Raw genomic sequence first — 25,897 nt, forward strand, 5'->3', positions numbered from 1 at the left:
TATAGTTCAGACCATTTTAGCTCATCCTTTACTTAACCCTAAAACTGCCCCAAATAAAATGTATGTTTATAAGTTTGATTGATTAATGTAAACATAGCCTGAATAGAATATAATAATCTCTAAGATACTAAACAGCATAAACACAACCAATAAAGTTTCTGCATTTTAAAGGCCCAGCTGTGGATGACATAAAGGGACCAAGTTTATCCATAAAATAAGGACTGTAACTGTAACAGGGAGTCCAAAGTCAGCACAGTTGAAACATTATAAATTCCCATTTGCTGTATTGTGTGTGTGTGTGTGTGTGTGTGTGTGTGTGTGTGTGTGTGTGTGTGTGTGTGTGTGTGTGTGTGTATGAGAGAGAGAGAGACAGCTTCTTGTGCATCTCTAAAGATGAGTAGATGTATTAATCAGGTTTGGACATGTCCGTCTAGCGCTCACGCATGCAACGTGCGTAATCAGAAGACATACAATTCACGCACACAAAACGCGCCCCCGTCGTCTCAGCTCCGGGTAGTCCCTTTAAAATCCGAATCCAAGGCCAATGATTTATCAAACTCCTGTTATCAAGAAAATGTCAGGCAAAGGGCACCTTGCTCTGCACTGACGCAAACTCCAGTCTTTCCCACGGAGCTATAGAAAAGCATTGCACTTGCTGCTCTGCGCGGCTTCAATCAGAACGCTTCCAGTCCTCTCGTCGCATTTTACAGCTGTTTTCAGCGTTCCTCCCCCCTCACCAAGACCTCTGCAAAAATATGGTAAGTGCATGAAAATACTTTTACTACACAGAACCTGCAGCACCATTAATGTTACAAATGTTTTTGGTCTAACTTCATGTTAATTTGACACTTTTTTCGGAAGTAGGTTTGGACGCTGAGGAAGTTGCGCTGTCCGTGGTGCTGAAATGCAGCTGCTGCTTCACATGAAAAACTTTTCTCACGTTTCTGTATTTGATAACAACTTTCTTCTATACTCGCTTAACTCTGTTGTCTAAGGCTTAAATTATGTGAATTATTAGATTTTGATTAAATTTCATAATTTTAAGTTATTTTAGAACAATTTAAACAAAAACCATCTGCTCACTACCTTTACCAAGACATCTAAGCATAAGCTAATCAATCAGTAACCTCTATAGATATTTTGCCGCCCGTTTCGAAGCTGGGGGCTTTTCCGGTTGCTTTCCCGCCCCCTCTGAGTTAAATTTCAGGGAGTAATTTGTAATTCCTCCTCCCCGGTCCGCTCATTGCTGTAACACCGGTGATCTTGCATGCCTGCGGGGAGATCGGAGTAACCAAGAGACCCGCAGCAGCTTGTCTATTGCCCATAGAACATCAGTGGATGTGTGACTGAATGACATGAGGGAGGAAATGGGGCGTAAAATTAAAGAATCTTGCAGAAATCGAGAACTGGAAAAGCAAAGCACCTCCTCCCTCCAATACACACAAATATTCTGCATTGATACACCGCACACCAGGTAGACAGCGAGCTAAAACTGGAGTGCGGCCACGAAACACTAACACAAAGGCTACAGCAAAAATAAAGAAAAGCGGAAAATGACCTGAGCATTTTTTAAGTCCTTGGACAGAGATGGGCTGAAGCAGCTTCAAGCCTTCGTGCTTTATACCGTTTTTTCCCCTTTTGTATCGCTGATCTGTTACTTTCATGTTCCAGGATTTGTCTGAGCAGAGAGACATGGCCAAGCAACTGGCCAGCGCTCCCACTGGCTACATCCCGGCGCAGCAGCCAGAAGGAGCCGCGGGACTTACAACAAACAAACCGGACAACACTGCAGCTTGCCCGCCGCCCGCCCCTCAGCATCACCCGGCACCTCAGCCGCCGCCTCCTTGTAACGAGAGCAAAACTTTTTGTCCCACGGAAAATAAACCGGGAGAACCGGACACCAATAAAGCATATGGGACGTTTAAGAGCACCCCGCCGCCGGTTCCCGGATCAGTGGCTGTGAACTCGGCCTTTAGGAAGGATTCCGTCGGTTCGGCCCGCGGGGGGTCTTCCCATTATGGCGACCCGCTCCGGGCCACCACAGAGCAGAACAACACCGTAGGCAACTGGACGGCTATGAGCCAGACCACCATCATACTGGGAACAGATGGGAGCGCGTCTGTTCAGCCTGGAAATGTGGTGGGGGTAAGTCAGCTAAATGAACCGTTTCCAGGGCGGAGAGCAGAGCGGGTGGATGCAGGTGCGGTGTGGATGTTTCTGAAGGGCGACGATTAAAAAAAAAAAAAAAAAAAAAGCAGGATAAACCTGCTTCCCCCTCACAAAAAGGGTGCAGACCCCTGATCAGTGATGCTGATCAGTGAGTTTGTCGAGCTAAAAATGTGTATCCCCTAAAACGTGTTTTTTTTTTTTTTTTTTTTTTCAAAGAAGGGATCGTGTGTGGTTTTTATCTGTGGTTTTTAAGCGTTGAAATGCTCATTTGTGTCTGACGACTTCTGAATTTGGTCAGTGGATGCTCGTGATTTGATTATCATATTATAAAAGAAGCCATCATTGGAAGACTATTTACAGCTTGGATCGGTGGGCCATTATCAGGGTTGTTGGAATTAACTGTTCACAGCGTGTGGTTGCTTTATTCTCTGCACTGCGTGGAGTTTTGGTTATAAGGGTTTCCACAAAGAAAAGCAAAATGTTAATTTCACGCAGAATACCCAACAAACTTTGTAGATGCATCTTGGGAAGTATACATAAAAAATATGATCCTGAAATGTTTCCAGTTAAAATCTTGCATGTGCATGAATCTGTTGTTGGCGTTACTCTGAGCTGTTTACTGTCTCTGCTCTGCGCAGCAATTGGTTCTTTCTCGGTCTGGCTGCACCATCCTGTTGTAGGCAGAAACTTTACAAACAGCTTATGTCAGCTGAATATCAATATCATGGACACCGGTTTTTTAAAATCTGTAAATCAGTGCGATCGATTTTAAAATGAACTAATTGGCCCTTTACAGATGTAAACTTTTTCTTTTCTTCTTTTTAGTAATTTAGACAGATTTAATTATTTTGCTCGCAGATTAGTAACATGGCTAATGTTTGTGAGCAATGACTGAAACTCTCGCGGTATTTTGGGTGATCCCTGCTCCCAGCTTTGGTATGGCCCACAAGCCCAGGTGTTTTCCGCCTGATAGGCAGCGCTGTTTGAGACTGCAGCTTGTTTCCAATCCCCGCGAGGATTCCCATCACAAATACAAATACACACACATGTACACGTATAAACAGACGCATTCACGCTTTCCTGTGTTTTTTTTAACGAATCTGAACATCGATGCATTATGTTTAATAAATCTGCTCGTTGTGTTTCTGCTGTGCTGCTATGATTAGGCATGGCGAGGGTTTGGTTTGTGTGTGTGTGTGTGTGTGTGTATACCCCCTCTTCTCTTCCCACCAGGATTTTTTTTTTATGTAATTTCAAGTAGTTTGATGACAATAGTTTGGTCAGTGCAAATGTAGCATAAGACCCAAGTGGATTTACTGTTGTCCTGTACGGAGTCTGAAAACTTTAGACGAGTTCTGGGTTGAGTTCAACGCACGAGTAACAGTGGGTAAAATCTCAAGGAAATATTATAGGAAGTAACTGGGAATGAAAAGAAAGTAGCAAAGGTGTCTACTCTTTGACAGATTTTCACATGTTTATTTAATAATCAAACGTTAGGTTCCTTAATTTTAGTATAAAACATCTTTCTTTTTTCCTGTGGTGGAATAGGGCATTTTGTGTTTCCTTTTTTTTAAGCAAAGTATCACAGTCCTAATAAATTTTGTTCAGGCCCACCCTCATCAATATTCATCCTGTTAAGATTTAAGACGTCTTTGATTAAGTTTTCTTCCTTTTCTTCTTTCTTTACTTTTTTTTATAATAATGTGGAAAATATTTGACTTATTTTCTTCCTCTCAGGTGGACGACGATGATGACGACGGGGGAGACGAGAATAAGGCCAGAGGAAACTGGTCAAATAAACTGGATTTTATTCTGTCCATGGTTGGCTATGCGGTCGGACTGGGAAACGTGTGGAGGTTCCCTTATCTTGCCTTCCAAAATGGTGGAGGTACGAGTTCTGGGTCACTGGTTTTATTTCCTGACACAAAACAAAACGAAAAATCAGTAAAGACTTTAAATGATTTCTTATTTCTTCCGCTGAAATGCTTGGTTGTGGTGTAAGGCCTTCAAGCACTCGAAGAATAGTACCCTTAAATTAAAAAAAGAAAACAAAATATAGAAATTGATTTAAAGGAGTGACTATATTATTGACTATATTATTAAAAAAGAAAATGTCAAAATAAAAGAGAAAATAATGTAAATGTATTTAAGTGATAATAAACCATACATAATATTCCATTATATCCTTAAAATATTGAATTTATTCACATATAATAGTTTAGTCAATTAACATAAGAACCATGCTGATTTTAAAGTCAGAAATAGGAAGCTAAAGATATACCGGTATCATTTAATCGAAGTTGTGATTTTTTTAATAGAAATCTGTGAACTGTATCCTGGTGTGTACTTTACTTCTAGGAGCGTTTTTGATCCCTTACCTAACGATGCTGGGCATCGCCGGAATCCCAATCTTTCTGCTGGAGGTCTCCCTGGGTCAGTTTGCCAGCCAAGGGCCTGTGTCAGTTTGGAAATGCATTCCAGCCCTGCAAGGTAAACTGGCCCCACAATTAAACTAAAAAAGTGTTAAAATTATTTTAAATTTTCATAATCACACACTTTTCTTAAGAGTAATTTATATATTTCGTCTCATTTATTTATTTTAGGTTGCGGGATTGCCATGTTGATAATATCTGTCTTGATAGCCATATACTATAATATTATAATGTGCTGGACACTGTACTACCTGTTCGCTTCGTTGAAGGGCTCACTGCCATGGGCTAACTGTAGGAATGAGTGGAACACGGTGGAATGTAAGGACAAAGACATGCTGCTGTTAGGTAAGACACACACCTTTACACACTCACACACACATAAACCAGAAACACCTCTCTCTCCACAATGCGCAATGCGTCATGACTCCCTCAGCTGAGGTGTCCTGCAGTATAATGAATCCTGACCTGCAATCTCTGCGGTGTTTTAATCTCAGAAACAAATTTGGAGCATCTCATTTATCTGTTTCATGCTTTTATAAAGAAACAAGCACACAACAGCACAAAAGGAAGTCTATGAGTGTCACAGATCCTTCTTTAAAAACCTTTTTGCATGTTTTTGTTTCTTTGTTTCTTTTGTTTTTTGTTCTTTAAATCGACAGTAAAGCTGAAGCAGTCTGGAGTGTTTTGTTTTTAATAAAGATGTAGATAAACTTGCATTTTGCTTGAGGGGAAACATTAAGGCAGGAACACAGAGACGTTTCACGTCGACGTGTGTCAATTAAAAATCGAATTTGGGTTCATTTTGCATAATATTTGCCTTCAGCGATTCTGTGAATTCAGCACAAAAACTGCTTGCTTGACAAATTTACTGTACAGGCTGAGCTGCTGCAGTGCTGCAGTGAGCCCGACACTGACCCCTGCTGGCTGCAGCACGAACCACAGGCCCGTTCAACCAGATCTACTGGTTTTTCTTCAAATATGAAAATTCACAGCAATTACATTACACTTTAAAAAATGTTTATTTCTGTTATTTAAAACTTCAATTAGATGAATTGTATGATAATAGTATATGTTTATATTAGCATTGTAATAGACTGGATTGCAAGATGGTGCAAAAATCCATAAAATATTCAACATGTAATTTTAAAAGAAATGTTTTAGTTGTATGAAACACTAATTTTTGTACAGTTGATTTTGTCCAATTTTCTGTAGTGAGTGGCTATTTGTATGTATTACTAAAAATACATACAACTATAGATCATTTTATTTGTGAAAGCAAAGTAACCAGAGTAAAAACAAAAAAAACAAAACAAAAAAACAAACAAAACAAACCCCAGAAATGTTAAAAGGCAGAGGCATTTTTTGTCCACTCATATTTCCTTGTTTGCATTAAACATTGTGAGAAGTAAACGATGTCTTATCGCCACAGAAAGTACCTGATATGAGGCACCCAAGCATTTATGTTCAAAATATCCAAATGTTTGTCTAAGCAAACAGAATTCTAATACACGTTGATTGTTAAACACTGAGGAGGAACTCTGCTGCTTCCCTGTTGCTGCAGCCTTTTGTCAGACCCCCTTATATATATATATATTTTTGTAAATCAGATTCATCGGAGTGTAGAACCTGAGCAGGCAGTAAAGTCTGCCTCTGTGCAGCACTTTGCCAGTCTCACCCAGTTCATATGTGTTGGTTTCTGATTGGAACAGACTCATGCATCCTGCGGGACAAAAACACTCTTTCCATCAAGAACTCCACTTTCTGTCTGTCTGCAAATGCTGTGGGAAACCTGACAAAGCTGCTAAACATGACTGCTGATGGCAACAAGACCTATGTCAGCCCCAGTGAGGAATACTTCAAGTGAGTGAATCTTCTGTTTGAAGGAAAAGAGTCAGTTATTTCTATCCAGATAAAAGAAACAGACATTTTGGCTTCTTATTAATTTTTTCCTTTTTGCCTTCTATGACTCTAAAACAGCAGCTTGGCTGCTGCAGAAAGGGTTAGTGGACATGCTTGAACAAAATGTTATATTTTTACCCACACATCTATGTTTATTCTGAGAGAGCAACTTTATTGCATGGAATTTATTGCATAATAATCACATAAATTACATTATTAATGTTTGACAATTAAATATTAGAATGACACAAGAACATATTTTCTCCACTCACATTTTATAAAAAGCTTAAAATACAAAAAACAAATCCACCACATATGTCTCAAGAAACATTAAACCTATTCATGTGCAAGTCTTTAAATATGTCAGAAAATATATACCAGATTTTTCAAACAGAAAATTACGACTCATAGGATTTAATGTATGAAATAAATAACCTGATGAAAATAAATAAATTTTCATCTACTCCTTTATATTCAACATTTATTGCATATTATTTAATCTTTCTTTATATTTGTGTTGAGGATGAGTTTAACTGTCTGACTCACACCTGCAGGTACAATGTGTTGCACATTTCTAAAGGGATTGAATATCCTGGAGATATCCGCTGGCCGCTGGCAGGCTGCCTCTTCCTGGCCTGGCTTATCGTCTACGCCTCTTTAGCCAAAGGAATCAAGTCATCAGGAAAGGTAACAGAATATCAAAACTAATTTCTGATTGCTCCCCCCTCATGTGGTTTACGTCTCAGGACTTATTTTGCATCTTCACTGAGAGGATATACTCTCTGCTAACAGATAAACAGCATTTAGATAGAGGAGGAGGTGAAATGCTACTTATTCATGATCACAATGGCTGGTTGGTTGGCCACCACCATATTGTTAGTGCTCTCATTCTCCACCACCTCGGGGAGGTATTTACCTTTGTGACCTAGGGGTCTCCAGTCCATATTCAGCACAGAGGTTTCTGTACACTATGTTGGCTACTTGGTTGTGGTGTTCCATGTATTCTTTGCCTGCCAGTATCTTACACCCTGCTGTGAGGTGCTGGATTGTTTCAGGGGCCTCTTTGCACAGCCTTCACCTGGGGTCCTGCCTGGTGTGGTAGATCTGGGCCTTGATTGGCCTGGTACTTAAGACTTGCTCCTGTGCTGCCATGATTAGCGCCTCTATGCTGTCCTCCAGCCTTCTCTAGCCACTGGTAGGACTTGTTCATATCCACCACTTCAGCTGTCATCTGTTGGTGGTACATCCAATGCAGGGGCTTGTCCTCCCATGATGGGTCTTCCAGGTTCCATTGCCTGAGACATTCACTCAGTGCTACATCCTTCCTGATGTATTCATGAAACTTGGATGTTTCATCTTGGATAGTGGCCCTGATGCTCACTTGGCACCCTCTTTGGGCTTAATGAATTGCATCTGGACACTGGATTTGGGGTAGAACCCTCCATGCATGGTGAACAGCCTTCATGTTTTAACATCTGTGGTCTGGACTTCCTCCTTTAGCCAGCTTATTATCTGATCTGATTATATTAGCTGATCTTAGGATATCTGATAAATGATAGGGCATAGCTGTAAAATTGTCCGGATCTTGAGCTGACTTCTCAGGACTTGTCTTACTTGCTGCAGATATTTGGCTGTGGCAGCTTTCTTTGTGGCTTCTTCATGGTTGCCATTTGCTTGTGGTATGCCAAGGTACTTGTAGCTCTCCTCAACATCTGCTATTCTGCCCTCTGGAAGTGCAGTCACCTCTGTTTGGACTACATTCCCTCTCTTTGTTAACATCTGGCCACATTTCTCCAGTCCGAATGACATTCCGATGTCCCTGCTGTAGATCCAGGTGGTGTGGATCAGTGAGTCAATGTTTTGCTCACTCTTAGCGTACAGCTTGATGTCATTCATGTAGAGGAGGTAACTGATGTTGGCCCCATTCCTGAGTTGGTAGCCATAGCCAATCTTGTTGATTAATTGGCTGACGGGGTTCAGGCCTATACAGAACAGCAGCGGGGACAGATCATCTCCTCTGTATATGCCACACTATGGTATATGTTATCTATATCTATATCTATATCTATATCTATATCTGTATCTATATCTATAGCTATATCTATATCGAGTGGGACAAAAAGTATTTAGTCAGCCACCAATTGTGCAAGTTCTCCCACTTAAAACGATGAGAGAGGCCTGTAATTTTCATCATAGTTATACCTCAACTATGAGAGAAACAATGAGAAAAAAAATCAGAAAATCACATTGTCTGATTTTTAATGAATTAATTGGTAAATTCCTTGGTAAAATAAGTATTTGGTCAATAACAAAAGTTCATCTCAATACTTTGTTGGCAATGACAGAGGTCAAACGTTTTCTGTAAGTCTTCACAAGGTTTTCACACACGGTTGCTGGCATTTTGGTCCATTCCTCCATGCAGATCTCCTCTAACGCAGTGATTTGGGCTGTCGCTGGGCAGCACAGACTTTCAACTCACTGCAGCATCCTATCCCTGGTGGCGTAGTGTGTTACTGATGGTAGCCTTTATTACTTTGGTCCCAGCCAATTTACCAATTAATTAAATAAAAATCAGACAATGTGATTTTTCTGGATTTTGTTCTCATTTAGTTTGCCTTAAGAAAGTAATACAGCTATATTTTTTATCGAATATTTATTTTATAATAATATGGCAACTTTATTTTTTTTTATTGAATGGGTTAAAACAGATCAACTACATAAAAAGTAAAACAATATTAAAATAAAGAAAAGCATCACTGTATATGTTTTTTCAATAAAATATTGTATGTGAAAAAAATTGTGGCTGTGTTTTAATAATTCGTTTATCAGAGGGTTAATGACAGCCTGATTTTCTCCAATTTAAGAAAGTAAAGGATGTTTCTAATCCAGTAGGTGTGACATGATGATGTGTGTGTGAATTTCCATCATCTATCACAAGTTGCAGATGCTCCAAGGAAAATAACCCCATTTTGCATTCAGTTTTAACAACCCTGTCCTCTCCATCACCAGGTTTAATTAAATTTATCTTGGTGGCTTTTTGCTTAATCTTTCTGACAAATAGAAAAAGTGCATTGCTGTGATCACATGCCTCTCTCCTAAAGAAACCAAGAATTAAAGACATTTGAGGCAGAAATCTTGTAATGTGTTGCCCTCTAGTGGACGTAGAGATGTGATGCCGCACATACCAGATGAGCTGAAGTGGAGACCCAGGTCCTGATTTGGTGTATGTTAGAAGGTTGATGTAAACTTGAACATTTCTTGGAGTAAAAGGTTTACAGTGATACTTAAGCTCACAGAAAAGGGATTTCACTATGTGTTAATTATATAAGGTTTTTTTGTGCATAGAGGCTATAATATGAACTATTTGTCACTATGAAGATTGTGTTTTGAAAATAACATTATTGACTTGTAAAAAAAAGTTTAAAAAAGAAGGAAATATAAATGTAATTATAATTAGAATACAGCCCTTTTTATCTGTTTAAGTTTTTATGTAAATTTTTTCTTTGGCAGTTATCATTTTCTTCATGGCCCCCTACACAGGTGTTCCCTTATGTTGTCATCTCTCTGTTTAGGTGGTTTATTTTACTGCTACATTTCCTTACGTGGTGCTAGTCATCCTTCTGGTAAGAGGAGTGACCCTCCCTGGTGCTGGTGACGGCATCCTTTATTTTATCACACCAAAATGGGAGAAACTTAATGATGCAAAGGTATGTCATGGTGGCCCATTTATACCATCCACAATATGTTCATGCACTAAAATATTTTCCAGTTTTTGCATGTTCTTTACCCACTTCCTTACTTCCACTTCTTTACCCTCTTCCTCTCTTCTTCCTCAGGTGTGGAAAGATGCAGCCACTCAGATTTTCTTTTCTCTTTCGGCTGCATGGGGAGGCCTCATCACGCTTTCCTCCTATAATAAGTTCCACAATAATTGCTACAGGTAAACACTCAAAAGGTAAACTATGCTTCTGTCAGACAAATTTGAACTGTCACAGATGCATGATGCTGTATCTGTATGTCTGATAGAATGTGGGTTTAATGTGACTTTTAGGAGACACCTTGTGTACAACTTCTGTGAATAACTTATTTAACAGCCCTGTATTCACAGGTAGTTTTTCTTGTGGACACCAGAGGGCACTGTTGAACCTTTCATTTTTCTGATGTAGAAAAAAAAGCCCTGTTTTGCACAGTAGAGCATACCAGCATGTTTTACACATTTCATGTTTTGAATATTGTAACGCTCCTGCAGGCACAAAAGTCGTTTTTAATGTGGTGTCCTCCGTCTCTCTGTCTTCTTTGTCATTGCAGAGATACCATTATAGTGACTTGTACAAACAGCGCCACCAGTATATTTGCTGGGTTTGTCATCTTCTCTGTGATTGGTTTCATGGCTCATGAGTTAAAGGTGCCCATAGAGAAAGTAGCAGATGAGGGTAAGATAACCCAACTAGTAAGCTGTAGCAGCTGCTCAGTGAAACTGTTTAATCTCTAAACTAAAGCAGTATGTGTATCTACATTTGTGTACAGCATATGCATATATGTGTGTGTGTGTGTGTGTGTGTATCAGGTCCAGGCATAGCATTTGTGGTGTATCCAGAGGCTCTGACCAGACTTCCACTCTCTCCTTTCTGGGCGATCATCTTCTTCCTCATGCTCCTGACTCTTGGACTGGATACCATGGTAACCACTGCACTTTCACTGTGTGCACATCTGTATAGATGCTCTTGTGTGGTGCACATGTCCCCATGATAAATAAAGCACAAGTTGCAAGCTCAAAAAAAAAAAAAAAATAAAAAAATAAAAAACATTTGTGAAAAAAGGTTTATGAGGGAAACTAATGTGTTTGATCTCAAGATGTAGGAATGGCTCCAAGCTATACCAGCCTCTGCAGTGGACACACGTAGTGTAGGTAGTTATATTAATATTTTCATTTTAATCTGGGCATGACGAGACTGGGTTTTTATTATTTCTGCCACTAGGTGACTTAAAAACTTCAAAGCATCGGGGAAACTGTAACCCACATGCACACATAACATTACTTCATTAGATTCCAGGGTTCTGATCTGATAGTCACATAAAATGACTTCCTTTGTCTTGTTTCATATCCCTTTTCATTGACCTCAGTTGAAGATTTCGTAAAATTAAATGCTCATCAGCTGCCAATTTTAGTGCTACTCCTTGCATGTGCTATCAGCACTGACAATCCAAAGAAACATTCAGCCAAACTAAAAAATCTATTTTCATTTTGTGCTTCTGGAAACCTAATTTTGCTATTGAATGTACATTTTTCAGCAAAAGGAGTTTGGTTTCTTTGGCACCATGTGAAACACAATGAAGGTTTGTGAGTAATGTGGAGGTTATGCAAGTGATGCAAGAGTCTAAAGTCAAACTTTCTTTGTTTTAAACTGAACCAAGTGGCTTTGGCTCGTAATGGCAAGAAAAACAATTTAAAGACGAGAGGAAAACAAGTGGAACAGTCATATTTAAAACTAAAACAACAGGAGAACTTTTCTGTAGGAGTATAGCTCAGTTCTCATAAAGGTTACGTGTACCACAAAATTTAAGGTCAGTGAGAGAAAAAAGTAATATATCCATGAAAACTGTGTTTCTATTGGTATCTTATTACTTTACTAAAATAACTATAATGTTTTTATTCTCTTACAATGAGCCATTTATATGTCCGTACCAGTAGTCCACATACATGGCAGCCGCTACATTTGTGTCAGCATTTTTCCTACAGTGTCTCTGAATAGACAAACAACTATGTGCGTTAAGTGAGAACCAGCTTAAAAACTGCAGTACCAGCTTTGTTGATAGGTCCTAGAGCACCGCTTAGAACAAGAAAAGCCTTAAAAGATACACAGAAGAAGACAGTACACATGTACACAATTTTTAGGTAGTTACCTGTATTGATTCGCTGCACCTGAAGCCACTGGGTGAGAGATGAAAACGCATTTATTTCTGGAAGAATTTTGGCCACTGACGGCCACCTTACACTCACAACTGAGCTTGGCATTTAAACTCATTTCTATGCCCATCAGATGTCAGTAAATCTCACACACTTTTTGAAGTCAAATTCACACATGAATGAGTGAGATTCTTACCAGATACTATTTCTGGCTCAGTCCTATCCTTTGATAAAGCCAAAGTTAAATTTACAACATATAGCCTTTTTCTTGTAATAGGGACAATGTGTGGACATTAATCACAATGGCTCTGAATGTTCAAATCCTCGGGGACCGCCTGTGCTCTCGGGGGACCCCAGGTTGGGAACCACTGATCCAGACAGTTTCACACAATCAGTAACATTAACCAGTAAAAATGACTGACCATAGTATTTGTCTAGCTGATGAATTAATATACTTTGCCATTATTTGAGGCAATGCATAGATAAAAACAAACAACAGATAGTGGATTAAAACAAAAGAATTTCATAGCTTAGTTTGCTTTTATTTAAAACAAACATATCTGACTTCTTGTAGTTGCTCTAGTTTGTTTTGTTTTCAATGACTGTCTTGAAATTAGTTGATGTCAAAAACATGAGTCTCTTGACTCTTGTTTGCACCAAGGTAAACACTGAATTATTGCAGCTTGACTGAGTGACACATTAACACGGCAAGCAACTGACCCAATTAAAATAATTACCCTTGCACGCCACCTGCTGTGACTCATTTCAGCTCAAGTGCTGGAGCTCTCCAGGTAGTTGAGCTGAGGATGTCTGTTGTGATGTCACTGATTAAAACTAATAAGTTGAGGTGGACGTTTGGAGCAAATTTAACAATTGCATGTCACGTCTTCTCTCTCTGAGCCCCGTTCCTGTCCAGCTACTTTTCAATTAAGGTCACTGGAGCACACAATTTTAAAACCAAACAAACAAAAAAACAAGCAAGAAAAAGACTGTTTTCCACCCAAAAACAACTATGTGGGTCATTTGACCATGCAGGCAACATTGACCTGCTGTATAATTTTATTTAGAGTGTGCCCTCTAATGGTCATAAGAGGAACTACATATGAAGTCTCAAAAGGAAATAATTTTCATATTCTTTCCAGGAAGTCAACCCTAGCTGTCATGACAGACACATATAAGACTAACAATAAAGCATGCTTACACTTATAGCATTGTCAATCACCAGTTAATCAAACATACTTCTTTTTTAAGTGTGGGAGGGAGTAAGAGTCCAGCTTTTCATGTTCACACCACTCTTAAACACAAGGTAACTCTTTTGTCTCAAAAAGCCAAACAGCAAGATAAACTCTAAAAAAAGGATCTTTTAGATATTTAATAGCGTTTTAAACATTGTCTTACAAATCAAATACCAAATACAAGCTAAATGAAAGGAATTTACACAAAACTGCAAAATCTAAATAACATATGCACACTTACATACACACACATACATGAATGGACAAATAAAAGACTCTGTTTAGCATATAACCATAAAAATATATCTCCAAGATTGCACCAGTACTAGTTGTCAACTCCAGATCAGCATTTTTTCCCCTTTTTTCTCTATAACTTGTCAGTGTTGTGTTTGCACTTTGCTTTGTTGACCTCAAACAGCCATTAGGTCAGTAAATATTGTTTTATAATAACTCTGTTTCCTGACAAATCCATTCACCATTACACTTTTATTCCCAACACCAATTGTGTCAGTTGCTGCACTAATTTGCCAGATGCAACTTCAGTAATCAAACACTTTATTCTCAGGGATGTTTTTAAAGTCCAGAGCACCTCTAGGTATGGTTCTGAACAAACAATTTCTCATACACTAAAATCCTTGATGCGCCTGAGTCGAGCAGAAGAGCAGAGAGTACACTGGCACATTAAGACACGAGTCAACAGTAGCAGTAAATGATGATGTTACTTTGCCTTGGCAGCAGCAGCTCAGAGGAGAGGCTGGTGGCTTTGTTGCAGGAAACAGCTCGGTGGTAATAGGCTTGGGGTGTTGACAGGAAATTAGTTTTGGGAGCTCAGGAGGATGGAGAGGAGTACAGAAGTGGCAGATAGCTTGGCGCCAGTGTGTTTCTACTGTGTTTTCATGCATACGCTCTCAATTTGCCTGTTTATATATTCATCCACCACTCTCCTCAGGGTTCAGAGCCCATTTCAGCATTATGTCACATTTGCTGTTCTCTGGCTGACTCCACCTGTCAGGTCTCTTTACTGTAAAGTAAATTTTGAACACTTTTTTTTGGTTTTTCTGAATTAGATAAATGCTGTTTTTAATTGTTTTGGAAATAAATCCAATTATGATGAAAAAAAAGTGCTCATTGGATGAAAGGAAGAAAAATGCCTCATAACTCAGGGTACTGAAATTTTGACAGCAGCAGCTGCTCTCATTTAAATAAGAAAACCGCTGACTGAAGCCTGTTCAGTTGAAATGCTGCTGCAATCTGGCATCATTAGACAATTTTTAGTTCTGTAGTGGCAAAAACAGCCAGGCAGGATCTCTGGTGAACTGTTTCCTATAATGAGCCTGAAACTGTTTTAAAAACTCCACTCATGTGTATTTAATTAATAGAAAAATAAGCAGAATTTAGTTTAATTAATGGTATCTGTGAGTAAAGTTTCTTAGCCCTAAAAGAACAATTACTTCCCCATCTTTTAATCCTTTTTCATTCTTGTTATGTCACATTTTTTCCTTCTTCCTCCCAATCTTCTCCATCCCAGTTTGCCACCATTGAGACCATTGTAACGTCCGTATCCGATGAATATCCAAAGTACTTGAGGAAGCACAAAGCACTCTTCACCCTGGTCTGCTGCGTCTCCTTCTTCATTCTGGGCTTTCCCATGATCACAGAGGTATGTCACAAGCACATCAAGACCAAAACTCATTTCTTATGATGAGATACATGCTGGTGTGAACATTATGGTACAAAACTACTCAAAGGTAAAAGACAAAAATAAGGGGAGTGATATCTTTGTAGGATGAGGTCTGAATTGTGTTTGTAATATTTTGTTTGTATGTAGAGTGGGATGTACATGCTGCAGTTGGTGGACACATTCGCAGCCTCCTATTCTTTGGTCATCATTGCTATCTTTGAGCTGGTGGGGATTTCCTACCTCTACGGTGAGTACGTGACCGACCTGCAAAATGACCTTTTCCTCTTGTTGGTCATGAACTTTGAGCAGCAAGTCTGAAGGTCAATGAATCGGTCAGTGTTCTGTTTTTCTGTAATGTTACATTAATCATATTCTACAACATAAAAGTAAGATGACATGGAGATCAGCAAAGACAAGTGCATTAAACATTTGGTTTATGGACTAAATTAATTTTAAAGCTAATATTATCCTGAAAGCAAGCTTCCTATATATGACTAACATACAAGTACAGTAACATAAGTGTTAAATACAAAAATAATTAAAAGATTAAAAAAGCATAAATAAATCAAGAAAAACTTGTCACTTTAGGTTTATCATGCATGAAGCAAAGATGCATAGAATGCAGATCCGTTTAGTTATGAATATTCCTGCTTCAAAATCCCATCTAATGTATATCAAATTCTGTAGTGTACTGCAACTGCATGCATAGTGAAGGCAAGTGACAACAACTAATTGTTGTCATAGGTTTGGTTTGTTAGTAGGGGGCATGATGATCAGGTAGAGTTGGGATAAAGTAGAGCAGGTCATGGTTTAATCAGGTCATCTGTGGCTTGTTTGCCCCACTGGTTTCCTAACTGGTTTTTGAATATTTTAACATAAACATAAATCAAACTATCCAAGGTAATTTATTAAAGAGACTGCAGACCCAAAGACTAGCAAAGTGAGAGGACTGTGCAATGTTTATGTGTTTATGTACGAAGAGTTAGGGACAAGTTGATTGACAAGTCTTCACTTGTTCTACGGGTGTCAGTTTCAGAACAACCCTTCCTTCCTGTCAAACAATGCACAAATACTACTAGTCAGCTATGGCCAAACTAAATCTGACTAAATAACAGAGGACATTTATTCTTTGTTGGTCAGACTGAATTTAAAAACCTTGAGGGCAGGAATAAATATTGTATCCATTTCTCCAGGCACCACAACACCACTGCAGAGGGCTTGAGTAAACTGCATAAAAATCCACCCATTTGGTACTTGAGCAAGCATCACATCGACATGACTACAAGGAATCAATGATTTTAACACAGGATTTTACATAATACTGAAGTCTTGGTTAAGACCATTTTGATCCGACTTGGTTCATGAAAGCTATTCCTACCAACTGTTCAGTTAGAGGAAAAACGTTAAATTTATTTACTCAGTTTTGGTTTTAGCACAGAATTTCAGAAAGGATATAAATTCTGGTTCTGGGTGTTTTCTCTTTCTAAATAGAAATAGATTGATAAAATACTGATTTCCTTTAATGCATTATTAAAATATAAGAAATATATAAATATATTCCTGATGAATGTTTTTAGCGTATATAAAAATGTTAAAACCAGAATCTTACTCTCTCATTACAACTGCACCAGCTTTGACACACAAATTAAAACACCTCAGCCAAGAAACACAAGGAGTTCTCAGTTTGATTAATTCATTTATATGTAAAGGGAAGATAATTCCAATACAAAATCTCAATTTCCAAATTCACGGACTCATGATGAGTTCTCAGGAATGTCCCACTGTTGAATCATTAAATGCGTGTGGGTTCACAGAGAAATTGCACCCTATTGTTTAGATATAACTGTTGAACTGGGGAGTTAATGGGAAGTGTGTGAATGAACGTCACTACTTGCTTTTATGGCTGTTTGCTACATGTTTTGTAGAGCTGTTTGTTTTTTCAGTTAAATGTCTGCATAGGAATTTATTATCTTCATAATTTGCTAATATGTATAAAGACTCTAAAGGGGAGTAAAGATGGATAAAAAGTGCGGCAGTGGTCACTTAAAAACATGAACAGTATAGTGTGACTGCAACGCCTGATGTACTGGTGGTTTGCTTCATTCTTCATTTTTATATCATCTTTAACCCTCATGAACCTGCACGCGTGAGCGTGTCCTTCATGCTGGTCAGTAATTCTCACTTGATATTCTCCTTGTGGCCACTTGGGGTCTCTGTTGTAATGCATAATTCACATACATAAGTCTGGAGCTCAGGTGCATATCATGAGGCTGTTACCAAGAAGGAGAGAAACTGGCTGCACTCCAGTTTGTCTGAGCATCAATACAAGTGACATATTGAAATGATTGTGTGACTCTACCTCTTCATGTCACTCACTGTTATCTGTCAATAAAGGCAGAGGAATGAAGCCATCTGCTCCCTCACTTTTTCCCAGGGACAACAGAACCTAATGTCTCTCTCTCTCTCACTCTCTCTCTCTCTCTCTCTCTCTCTCTCTCTCTCTCTCTCTCTCTCTCTCACACATACACACACACACACACACACACACACATACACACACACATGCACATAAAAACACACCACAAAGATGGATGGAATTTGCTGATCCCTTTTTCAAAGGACCTTATTAAACCTGGGTCACTCTCGGTGTCTCCATTTTCTGTGTTTCTCTTCTTAGATTCTATTTCTCTTCCTCTTTTTTTCTGCAGGTCTGCAGAGGTTTTGTGAGGACATCGAAATGATGATTGGTTTCCAGCCAAACCGATTCTGGAGGCTGTGCTGGGCCTTTGTGACTCCCACTATTCTGACAGTATGTTTGTTTTTGCTTATCTCATTCTCATTCTCATTCTCTCTCTCTCTTTCTCTCTCTCTCTCTCTCTCTCTCTCTCTCTCTCTCTCTCTCTCTCTCTCTCTCTCTCTCTCTCTCTCTCTCACACACACACACACACACACACACACACACTCACACACTTATTCGTAGATGTATGAGGTTTAAAATGTTTCAATTTTCACCATCTCCTTTCAAGCACATTCATTTGCAGTAGGGCGGGGACAGAGGAGAAATTGCACCCCTCAAAATTAAATAGAAAATTATTTCCCTCTTCTTTTCCTTTCCAGCTCTTAAGTTGTTTATTTACAAGACTGACAAATACTTTGTGTGAGGTCTGTCAGAGCAGCGTCTAAGTTGGTTCTTTTTAAGCACCTGGTATTAGTGTGGCATCAATTTATCTGCCTCAAACATGCACATGTATTTATTTCAGTGAAACTTTTTTGTCCATGTTGTGTAGCAAAAGTTGTAAATTGTAATGCCCAGATTTTACCAGAGTGTCAGAGCTGGACACAGGCCAGCACTAATGTTTGTAATTGCAATTGAAACCACTGTACCTCCAAAGCAGAGGTGACAGTGACAAATGGAGCTACAGTTGGCCTGACCAGTCGCTCTGCTCTTGGGGGAGATCAAATTTCTCCTGCAAGCACGATTTACAACCTGCAGCTGATCCATTTCTGTTTGCCTTCTGTTTTCGAAATCCTCTTTTAGCAAAGTCAGCTTGATATAATTTTCCACACTGTTGATTTAATTTTTTTTATACAAACTTGCCATATAGTGAATTTCTCATTTCCACTTTCACCTCTCAGATGCTTTAATTTAAGTATGTCTGAAAAAATAACTTAATTTGCTTTCATAGTTTAACATCTTGTTAGACACATGGAGGAATTTGTTTTACTGGTGGATTTTAAATGTATCTGCCTCTATTTATATTATACTATGTTAAAATGTAGCCACATTTCTACCTTCAATATGTTCTTCTTGATTGTGTCATAGTGTGCAGGAGTAATCATGCTCCACAATGTGTAACATCTATGCTGGTCTATAGGACAAAAGGTAAAAAGGTCTCAAAGCTTAAAATGTGTTGATTACGTTTTCTGAACTCCAAGAGAGTTGTATGTCTACATCTACCTTTTAAAATGAGAACATTTGGCATCACATGTTAAACTTTAATGTTAAAAACTGCCCATAAGGAGATAAGAGGGGTAGAAAGAGTACAGGTGGATATATATATCCTGGAACCCACTGAGTGAGTGGAGTTTGAAAAACAGTAAGCTGTAAGAAAGCGTTTGAATATTCTGCCTCTACAGGCTTCTGTATGAACCTTTAGAACCTAATAAGATCCAACTATTATAGATGTAACCGATGGCAGGAAAAAGTGCTAAAATAGAACAGTGAAGTTGAAAATGTGTAGTCACACTTGTAAATGAATATTGTGCTTCCTGTATAACTCCTTTGAAAGCTATTACAGCAGTGATGTGGCACCATTTTCTCAGTAGCTTAGACTGCTGATTGGGAGGGTAACAGAAACATTTGTGGCACTGTGACCACACCAACCAAGATCTTGTTATGTTAGACTTGTGTCGAGCTTGCTTCACAGGGATTTGAGGGGTCTGGTCTTGTCAATGTCTCAATGTTTTAAAAGTCGTTTCAATCCCTTACAATATAACTAATAAAACAGTAACACAGTCACTTTCCCAGTTGCATTAGCACCTGTTTCCTTCTATTTTTTCCATTTAAAAACACTGATTTACCTGAAAAAGCTTCCAAATGTGTTACATTTTTAAAAGTTATACCACCATCTTATAATGTTACCTAGATCAAAGTAACCCAACAGCCCCTTTTCATCATTTATCAAGTCAGATAAAATTTATTTATAGAGCACTTTTCATGCACAAAGCAACACAAAGTGCTTTACATAATAAAAAAAAGTATATTAAAAACAAAATTTAAAAGCCTTCACACACCAGAGTGTATATATATATATATATATATATATATATATATATATATATATATATATATATATATATATAAAGACACCTCATAGTAGTTCACGCACATTCGCACACAAACTCACACCCATGAGTTGAGCTCACACATATACAAAAACAGCACATTTACGCTCTCCCCACCCACTCATACCCCATTGCCAGATGTTATATCAATGACTGTTAACAATAACAAAAATAACAACTGTTAACAATAACGACAGTGCACCACTAAGTTAAGGAGCACAATCAGCAGATGGTGCTCTTTAACTGGATCAAATGCTTCGAAGCAGTGAGTCAATTTTATAGCAAACATGTCAAAGTGATTCAGTGCTTCACAAGGATTCGGTTTCACCATCCCTGTGGACAAGCCTACTGAGACCAGAATGATAAACAGCCCAAAGCATTGACATTGACAGCATTGAGAATGACAAGTATCTGGTACTGAAGAAACCAAAGGGTACTATTAGATAAGTAATTTATGAGGGAGTTAATGACAAAAAAGGAGCAGGTCTGGAACTCAGACACAGAAGAGTAGGTATGACAGGGAATCAGAAAGTATGCACACTAATCAAGTTTGGACACACTTTTACTTTAAATTTAATGTAAAAGTATGTGTGAACTTTTGACAGGTACCGCATAAAATAGTCCAAAAGCAGGAAACCTCTACAAAACCCCATGATACAGAACAAAAGAAGAACAGAAGAAACAGAAATCACAGAAACACAGAAAGACCAACCTGAACTCAAGAATGCCCAAACTAGAAATAGAAATCTAACAGGATCTAAAGCAGAACCAAAGGTCACAGAAGATAATAGGCTTTTTAAAAGCCCCACTACTGAACTTTGGCAGAACTTTGGTGCATAATAAATATCACGGTGCCATCAAAATGAGTCAGAAGCACAGAGTTTTAAAGTCCAAAAATTTAGTGGTACTTCTTTAAAATGTAAGCACGCAACTGCAAAAGACATTCTTGAAAGAAAAGAGGAGGACTTTATTTAATGTACATTTTATGATTCCTTAATGCGTGCAGGGCATCCTGATACTCAGTCTGTACCAGTGGAAGGTGATGACATATGAAGACTACACCTACCCGCCCTGGTCCATGATTATGGGCTGGCTCATGGTTATCTGCTCTGTGATCTGGATCCCCATCATGTTCGGCATTAAGATGCACCTGGCCCCCGGCACCATGGTTGAGGTAATAATTCATACGAAACTGTGGCAAGACATCGTAATGTATATTTTTTTTTTATCTTTTCCACACACAAAGACAAACACACACACACACACACACACACATACACACACACACACACACACAGTCTTAGAAATTGATGGTCCCATCCTTCATTCATTAGCATGAAGAAGTAGCTGCTGGCTGAGGATTAATTTGAATATTTTTCTGGGAGTCCTGGGGCACTTTTCTAAATGCTTTGATTAATAGGTGATGATGATTGTGTCTTTTTGTCCAAATGTCTTTGTTTCTTCAGTATATCTGACTGCAGTTTCAATTACAGGTTTTCGCCACAATTTCATTTCTTTGCTGTGCTTGACTATAATTACAGTATTGCAGCTTTTTACTTTAGCATCAAGCCAAAGTTATGTGGTACTACTACAAAACAACTTCAAAGCTCACATTTCGTGATGATGTTTTGCAACCAAAAGGAATAACATCATATTCATTGTTAGAGTGTGATTAAACTTTTACAAAAATAACAGGAAAAAAGGAAGGAAATTAAGTTAAAATAAATATAGTCCAGTTAAATATAATTATAAGTCAATCAATTCAATTCATTTAATGCATTTCTGTAAAATACATTTCAAACAATTTAAATTAACGTAAAATCATTTTAATCAAACTTATCCTATTAGAACTGAGTTCAGTCCAAGTCAAGTTCAATCCAGTTATAATAAGCTGAACCCATTTAAATCCAGTTACTGTTCAATTCAACTATAATTTAATTAATTAAATTCCAATTTAGTTTAATTCACTAAAATCCAGTTCAGCCCAATTATAGTGCAGTTCAGTTACAGTTGGACATCTCAGTTATTTCTGCATTTAATTTTCAATCATAATCATAATATCAAATGCAATCAAATTAATTTCAGTTATAAAAATTTCAGTTTTCACTCCAAATCCAAATCCACTCCAAAAATCCTAATGCCTGAATGATTTGTTGTTTATTAAATGTGCTAAAGTTGGACCCTCTCTATCTATCTATCTATCTATCTATCTATCTATCTATCTATCTATCTATCTATCTATCTATCTATCTATCTATCTATCTATCTATCTATCTATCTATCTATCTATCTATCTATCTATCTGTCTGTCTGTCTGTCTGTCTGTCTGTCTGTCTATCTATCTGTCTGTCTGTGTCTGTCTGTCTATCTCTAAATACACTTCAGTATAATTAAATGCAATTAAATCAGATAAAACCAAATTGAATGAAGCAGTTTTAATCTAATTCTATCAAACCCAGCTCAGTATAAAAGTATTTATTACATACCAAGTGTAGCTAAGAAAACCAACTTATTAAAACAAATCTTCACTTTGATTCAACAGCTTGCATCTATGCTGTCATGTATCTAATAAATTGTATGTGCCTTTGTGTTTTCCCCTGCAGCGTCTGAAGTTGGTCTGCTCTCCTCAGCCTGACTGGGGTCCTTTCCTAATGAAGCACCGTGGAGAACGCTACAAAAACATGATTGACCCACTTGGAACCAGCTCCCTTGGTCTCAAACTGCCCCCAAAGGACTTCCAGCTTGGTTCCTATCAGTAGCAGCCATCTTGGGAGCAACTCTCCAACCACTTCCAGCTCTTGTAGGAGGTACTTGGAGGGGGGGGGGGGGGATGCCTGCTTGTAGGCTGTCTTCTCCTTCTTACCTCTCATCCCCTCCTCCTCCTTGCTCTTTATCTTATGCTCCATATTTTACAGTATTTACTTCTAGTCCTCTCTTCATCACGAATATGGAAACAGACTTTCTTCTTCCTTTACTTCTTCACCATTTCCTGTCTTCTCTCGTGAAGGAGTGGCAACTGCTTCATACTCAGTTAAGGGGCAGCCATTGCCTCTCTCACATGACCACTGATTACTTCAGAACTCTTCCCAGGAAACCTTATTCCAAGAGAAAAATTGTGTCATAAAATGACACAGCTCAGACTGCACTTGCAATATTAGACCATAGCTGCTCCCTATGGAGTTGTGTGTGTTTCTATGTGTGTGTGCGTGCCATTAGTTTTATCTGTAGAGATAACAATCCATGTTGGTGCAAGCAGACACAAGAAAAAAAAAAATAAAAAAAAGGAAAGAAAGAAAATTGAGCACCACAAAAAAACCCACCAACAAGAAGAAGAAGAAGAAAAAAAAAAGCAGTTCAATGAGCTCAGCGGGAATCTGTGTTTGGTTTCATCTCTGTACAAAATTTAATAGGCAATACAAAAGAAAAGAAAGATATGATATGCTATGTTATTAGATTTTGTTCCTATCCAGGAGTATATACTAGTTATATAAGCTACTGCTCAGTCGCTCTTGCTTTGTCAAAAACAGATTACAAGATCTGCAATTTGTGCCTCCTACATCCCAGTAGAGTAGCAAATACATACTGATTACCACTTTCAGTGGATACACTCTGGCCTTTGAAGACTCAGCAGTGTGATAGAAGCTTGGATCTATTTTTCTCTCTGAACCTGAGGGACCATGTATGATACCCTCTCTCTTTGTCTACTTATTAAGTTGTGTGCTTGTTGTATTATCCTAGAATGTAACATTGCACCTTTTTAGTATAGAAAATCACTAGAATAGTCTATCCACCCTTTGGTAGGCGATAACTGGGCCAATTAACCTTTTCGGGTCTCAAAAACTGACCTCACAGTCCCTCTCTACGCATATATTTCAGATGTGTATTTATGTGCTGTGAACTTGTTAAGCCATCTGTGAAAATCATCTTTACATTGCACATTACATCAGTAGTGTAAAAATATTAAATATATAATATAGATATATATGAATATTTACACATATACAGTCATATACATACACACACATATCTATCTATCTATCTATCTATCTATCTATCTATCTATCTATCTATCTATCTATCTATCTATCTATCTATCTATCTATATATATATATATATATATATATATATATATATTAAAGCCTCTAGCAGAAGACAGAGCTAGCAAGACAGAGATTGTATGTGTGTGTGTCTGTGTGTCAATGTGTCTCCACGTTTCTCTTGCAAAGCTGGAATATTTTGTATAAAGTACACTCTTCATGGAAAAACGACTATATTCAAGTAGTGTGTGTGTTGTTGCATTCTCACAGCGATAGGAGCTGTTGTTATATGTGAGCAGACAAAGATTAGACTAGAAAATTGCCTCCTGCTCTCCAGGTAGTGTACTTTGTCTTTTGATGTTTTGTGGTAGAGATTTGGACACCACTTGGTTATTTCAGACTTATCCCTCTTGCTTCTCTGTGTGTCCACATGAAAACAGGGTCTCAGGTATTCAGACTACTTTGGTAGTTGCAGGAATAATGGCATCCAGTGCACAGAAAACAGAGAGCAGAGCTACCCTCATGTTTAAATACAATGGAAGCAGTGTCCCAAAAGCTTAAAATCAAAAATACAACTCTGCGATGACCTCCAAACAGCTCAATTTTTGCTTTCTGTTGCTGCAAAGGATGTCTAAGTGACATAACCAATGGGAAGAAGCGTGAATCGAGTGTCATTATGTTTGTGATATACTTAAAAAAAGAGCAAAAATGAGTTAAGATCCCTAAAAAGTAACATTTTGAATGTTGTGCAATCAACGTGAGATTTTATCGACAGTTTACTGCAGTGTGTTTTTCATATGGAGAAAGTAGAACCAGTGCTTTTAATAGCTTTCTGGTTCCCTAGTTAACACTGTGGTCCATGAGAATCAGACATATTACTGCAAAACCATGCTGTTCAGAAACCATTAGCACAACAAAACGACTGTAGGTGTGTTTTTAGGGGTGCAAAAGTCATCTGTAGATGTTTCACCACTGTAGCTCTACAGGTGATCAGACTGGCTTTACTTTGTGGGCTGTAGATCTTTTAACCTCAAAGTTTCCACTCAGAAGCAATGAGTCCTTTGCTCATTTTGACATGTTGGATAGGTCGTTTCATGTCACAAAGTCATGATTGGCTTGATTACACTTTTAACACTGCAGGCTTTTAATTGTGTTTTAATGCAGGATGCAATAACTGTTGCTAATAGTTTAAGGCTCTCCCTTTCTAGTTTTCTAAGCCATGATTTTTCATGACCTTGAAAATAGCACAGATAAAATTAAGAGGTTGTTTGAAAACAGAACATAATTAACGAGCACAAAGATGTTAAATAGCTTGCGATACTGCATTATTTTCAAGATGTCGTGCATTTCCTTCCATTTGCTTAAATGTGATAATAATGTGTGTTTGTGTAAGCTTGTGTGTGTGTGTTTGTCTCTGTATTAGTTATGCAGAACTCCACTGTGTCAATCAGAGGGTTGCATGGCCAGTCTCAGAGTAAAATGCATAAAGAAGCAGAGGATTTATAGGCAGTTTTCCTGGAATCCCTCGGCTTGTTGCACCTCTCTGTCTTCTTTTATGTTTAGAAGATCTTTAAAAACCAAATGTGAACTTGAATTCCTGAGAGTAACAAACCTTTAATGATGATCTGCTCCAAACAATGAAATTCTACAGCTTCTTTACAATTCAGAAAGGGGCTGCTACAGGAGCATT

At 38.2% G+C, this 25,897-nt stretch overlaps 1 protein-coding gene across 1 annotated transcript; it reads left to right on the plus strand.

Moving 5' to 3' along the window:
* The first annotated feature begins 1,636 nt into the window (after window positions 1-1,636).
* On the plus strand, window positions 1,637-24,110 carry slc6a5 (solute carrier family 6 member 5). Its single transcript, XM_041985450.1, has 15 exons — window positions 1,637-2,145; window positions 3,907-4,057; window positions 4,528-4,659; window positions 4,773-4,946; window positions 6,311-6,461; window positions 7,055-7,187; window positions 10,073-10,207; window positions 10,337-10,440; window positions 10,809-10,933; window positions 11,068-11,180; window positions 15,172-15,303; window positions 15,472-15,571; window positions 18,033-18,133; window positions 21,176-21,343; window positions 22,773-24,110. The coding sequence occupies exons 1-15, from the start codon at window positions 1,663-1,665 to the stop codon at window positions 22,926-22,928; spliced, it is 2,358 nt and encodes a 785-aa protein (XP_041841384.1). The 5' UTR covers window positions 1,637-1,662; the 3' UTR covers window positions 22,929-24,110.
* Window positions 24,111-25,897: the final 1,787 nt, after the last annotated feature.

The sequence above is a fragment of the Melanotaenia boesemani genome, chromosome 1 (assembly GCF_017639745.1).
Source record: "Melanotaenia boesemani isolate fMelBoe1 chromosome 1, fMelBoe1.pri, whole genome shotgun sequence".
Classification (NCBI taxonomy): domain Eukaryota; kingdom Metazoa; phylum Chordata; class Actinopteri; order Atheriniformes; family Melanotaeniidae; genus Melanotaenia; species Melanotaenia boesemani.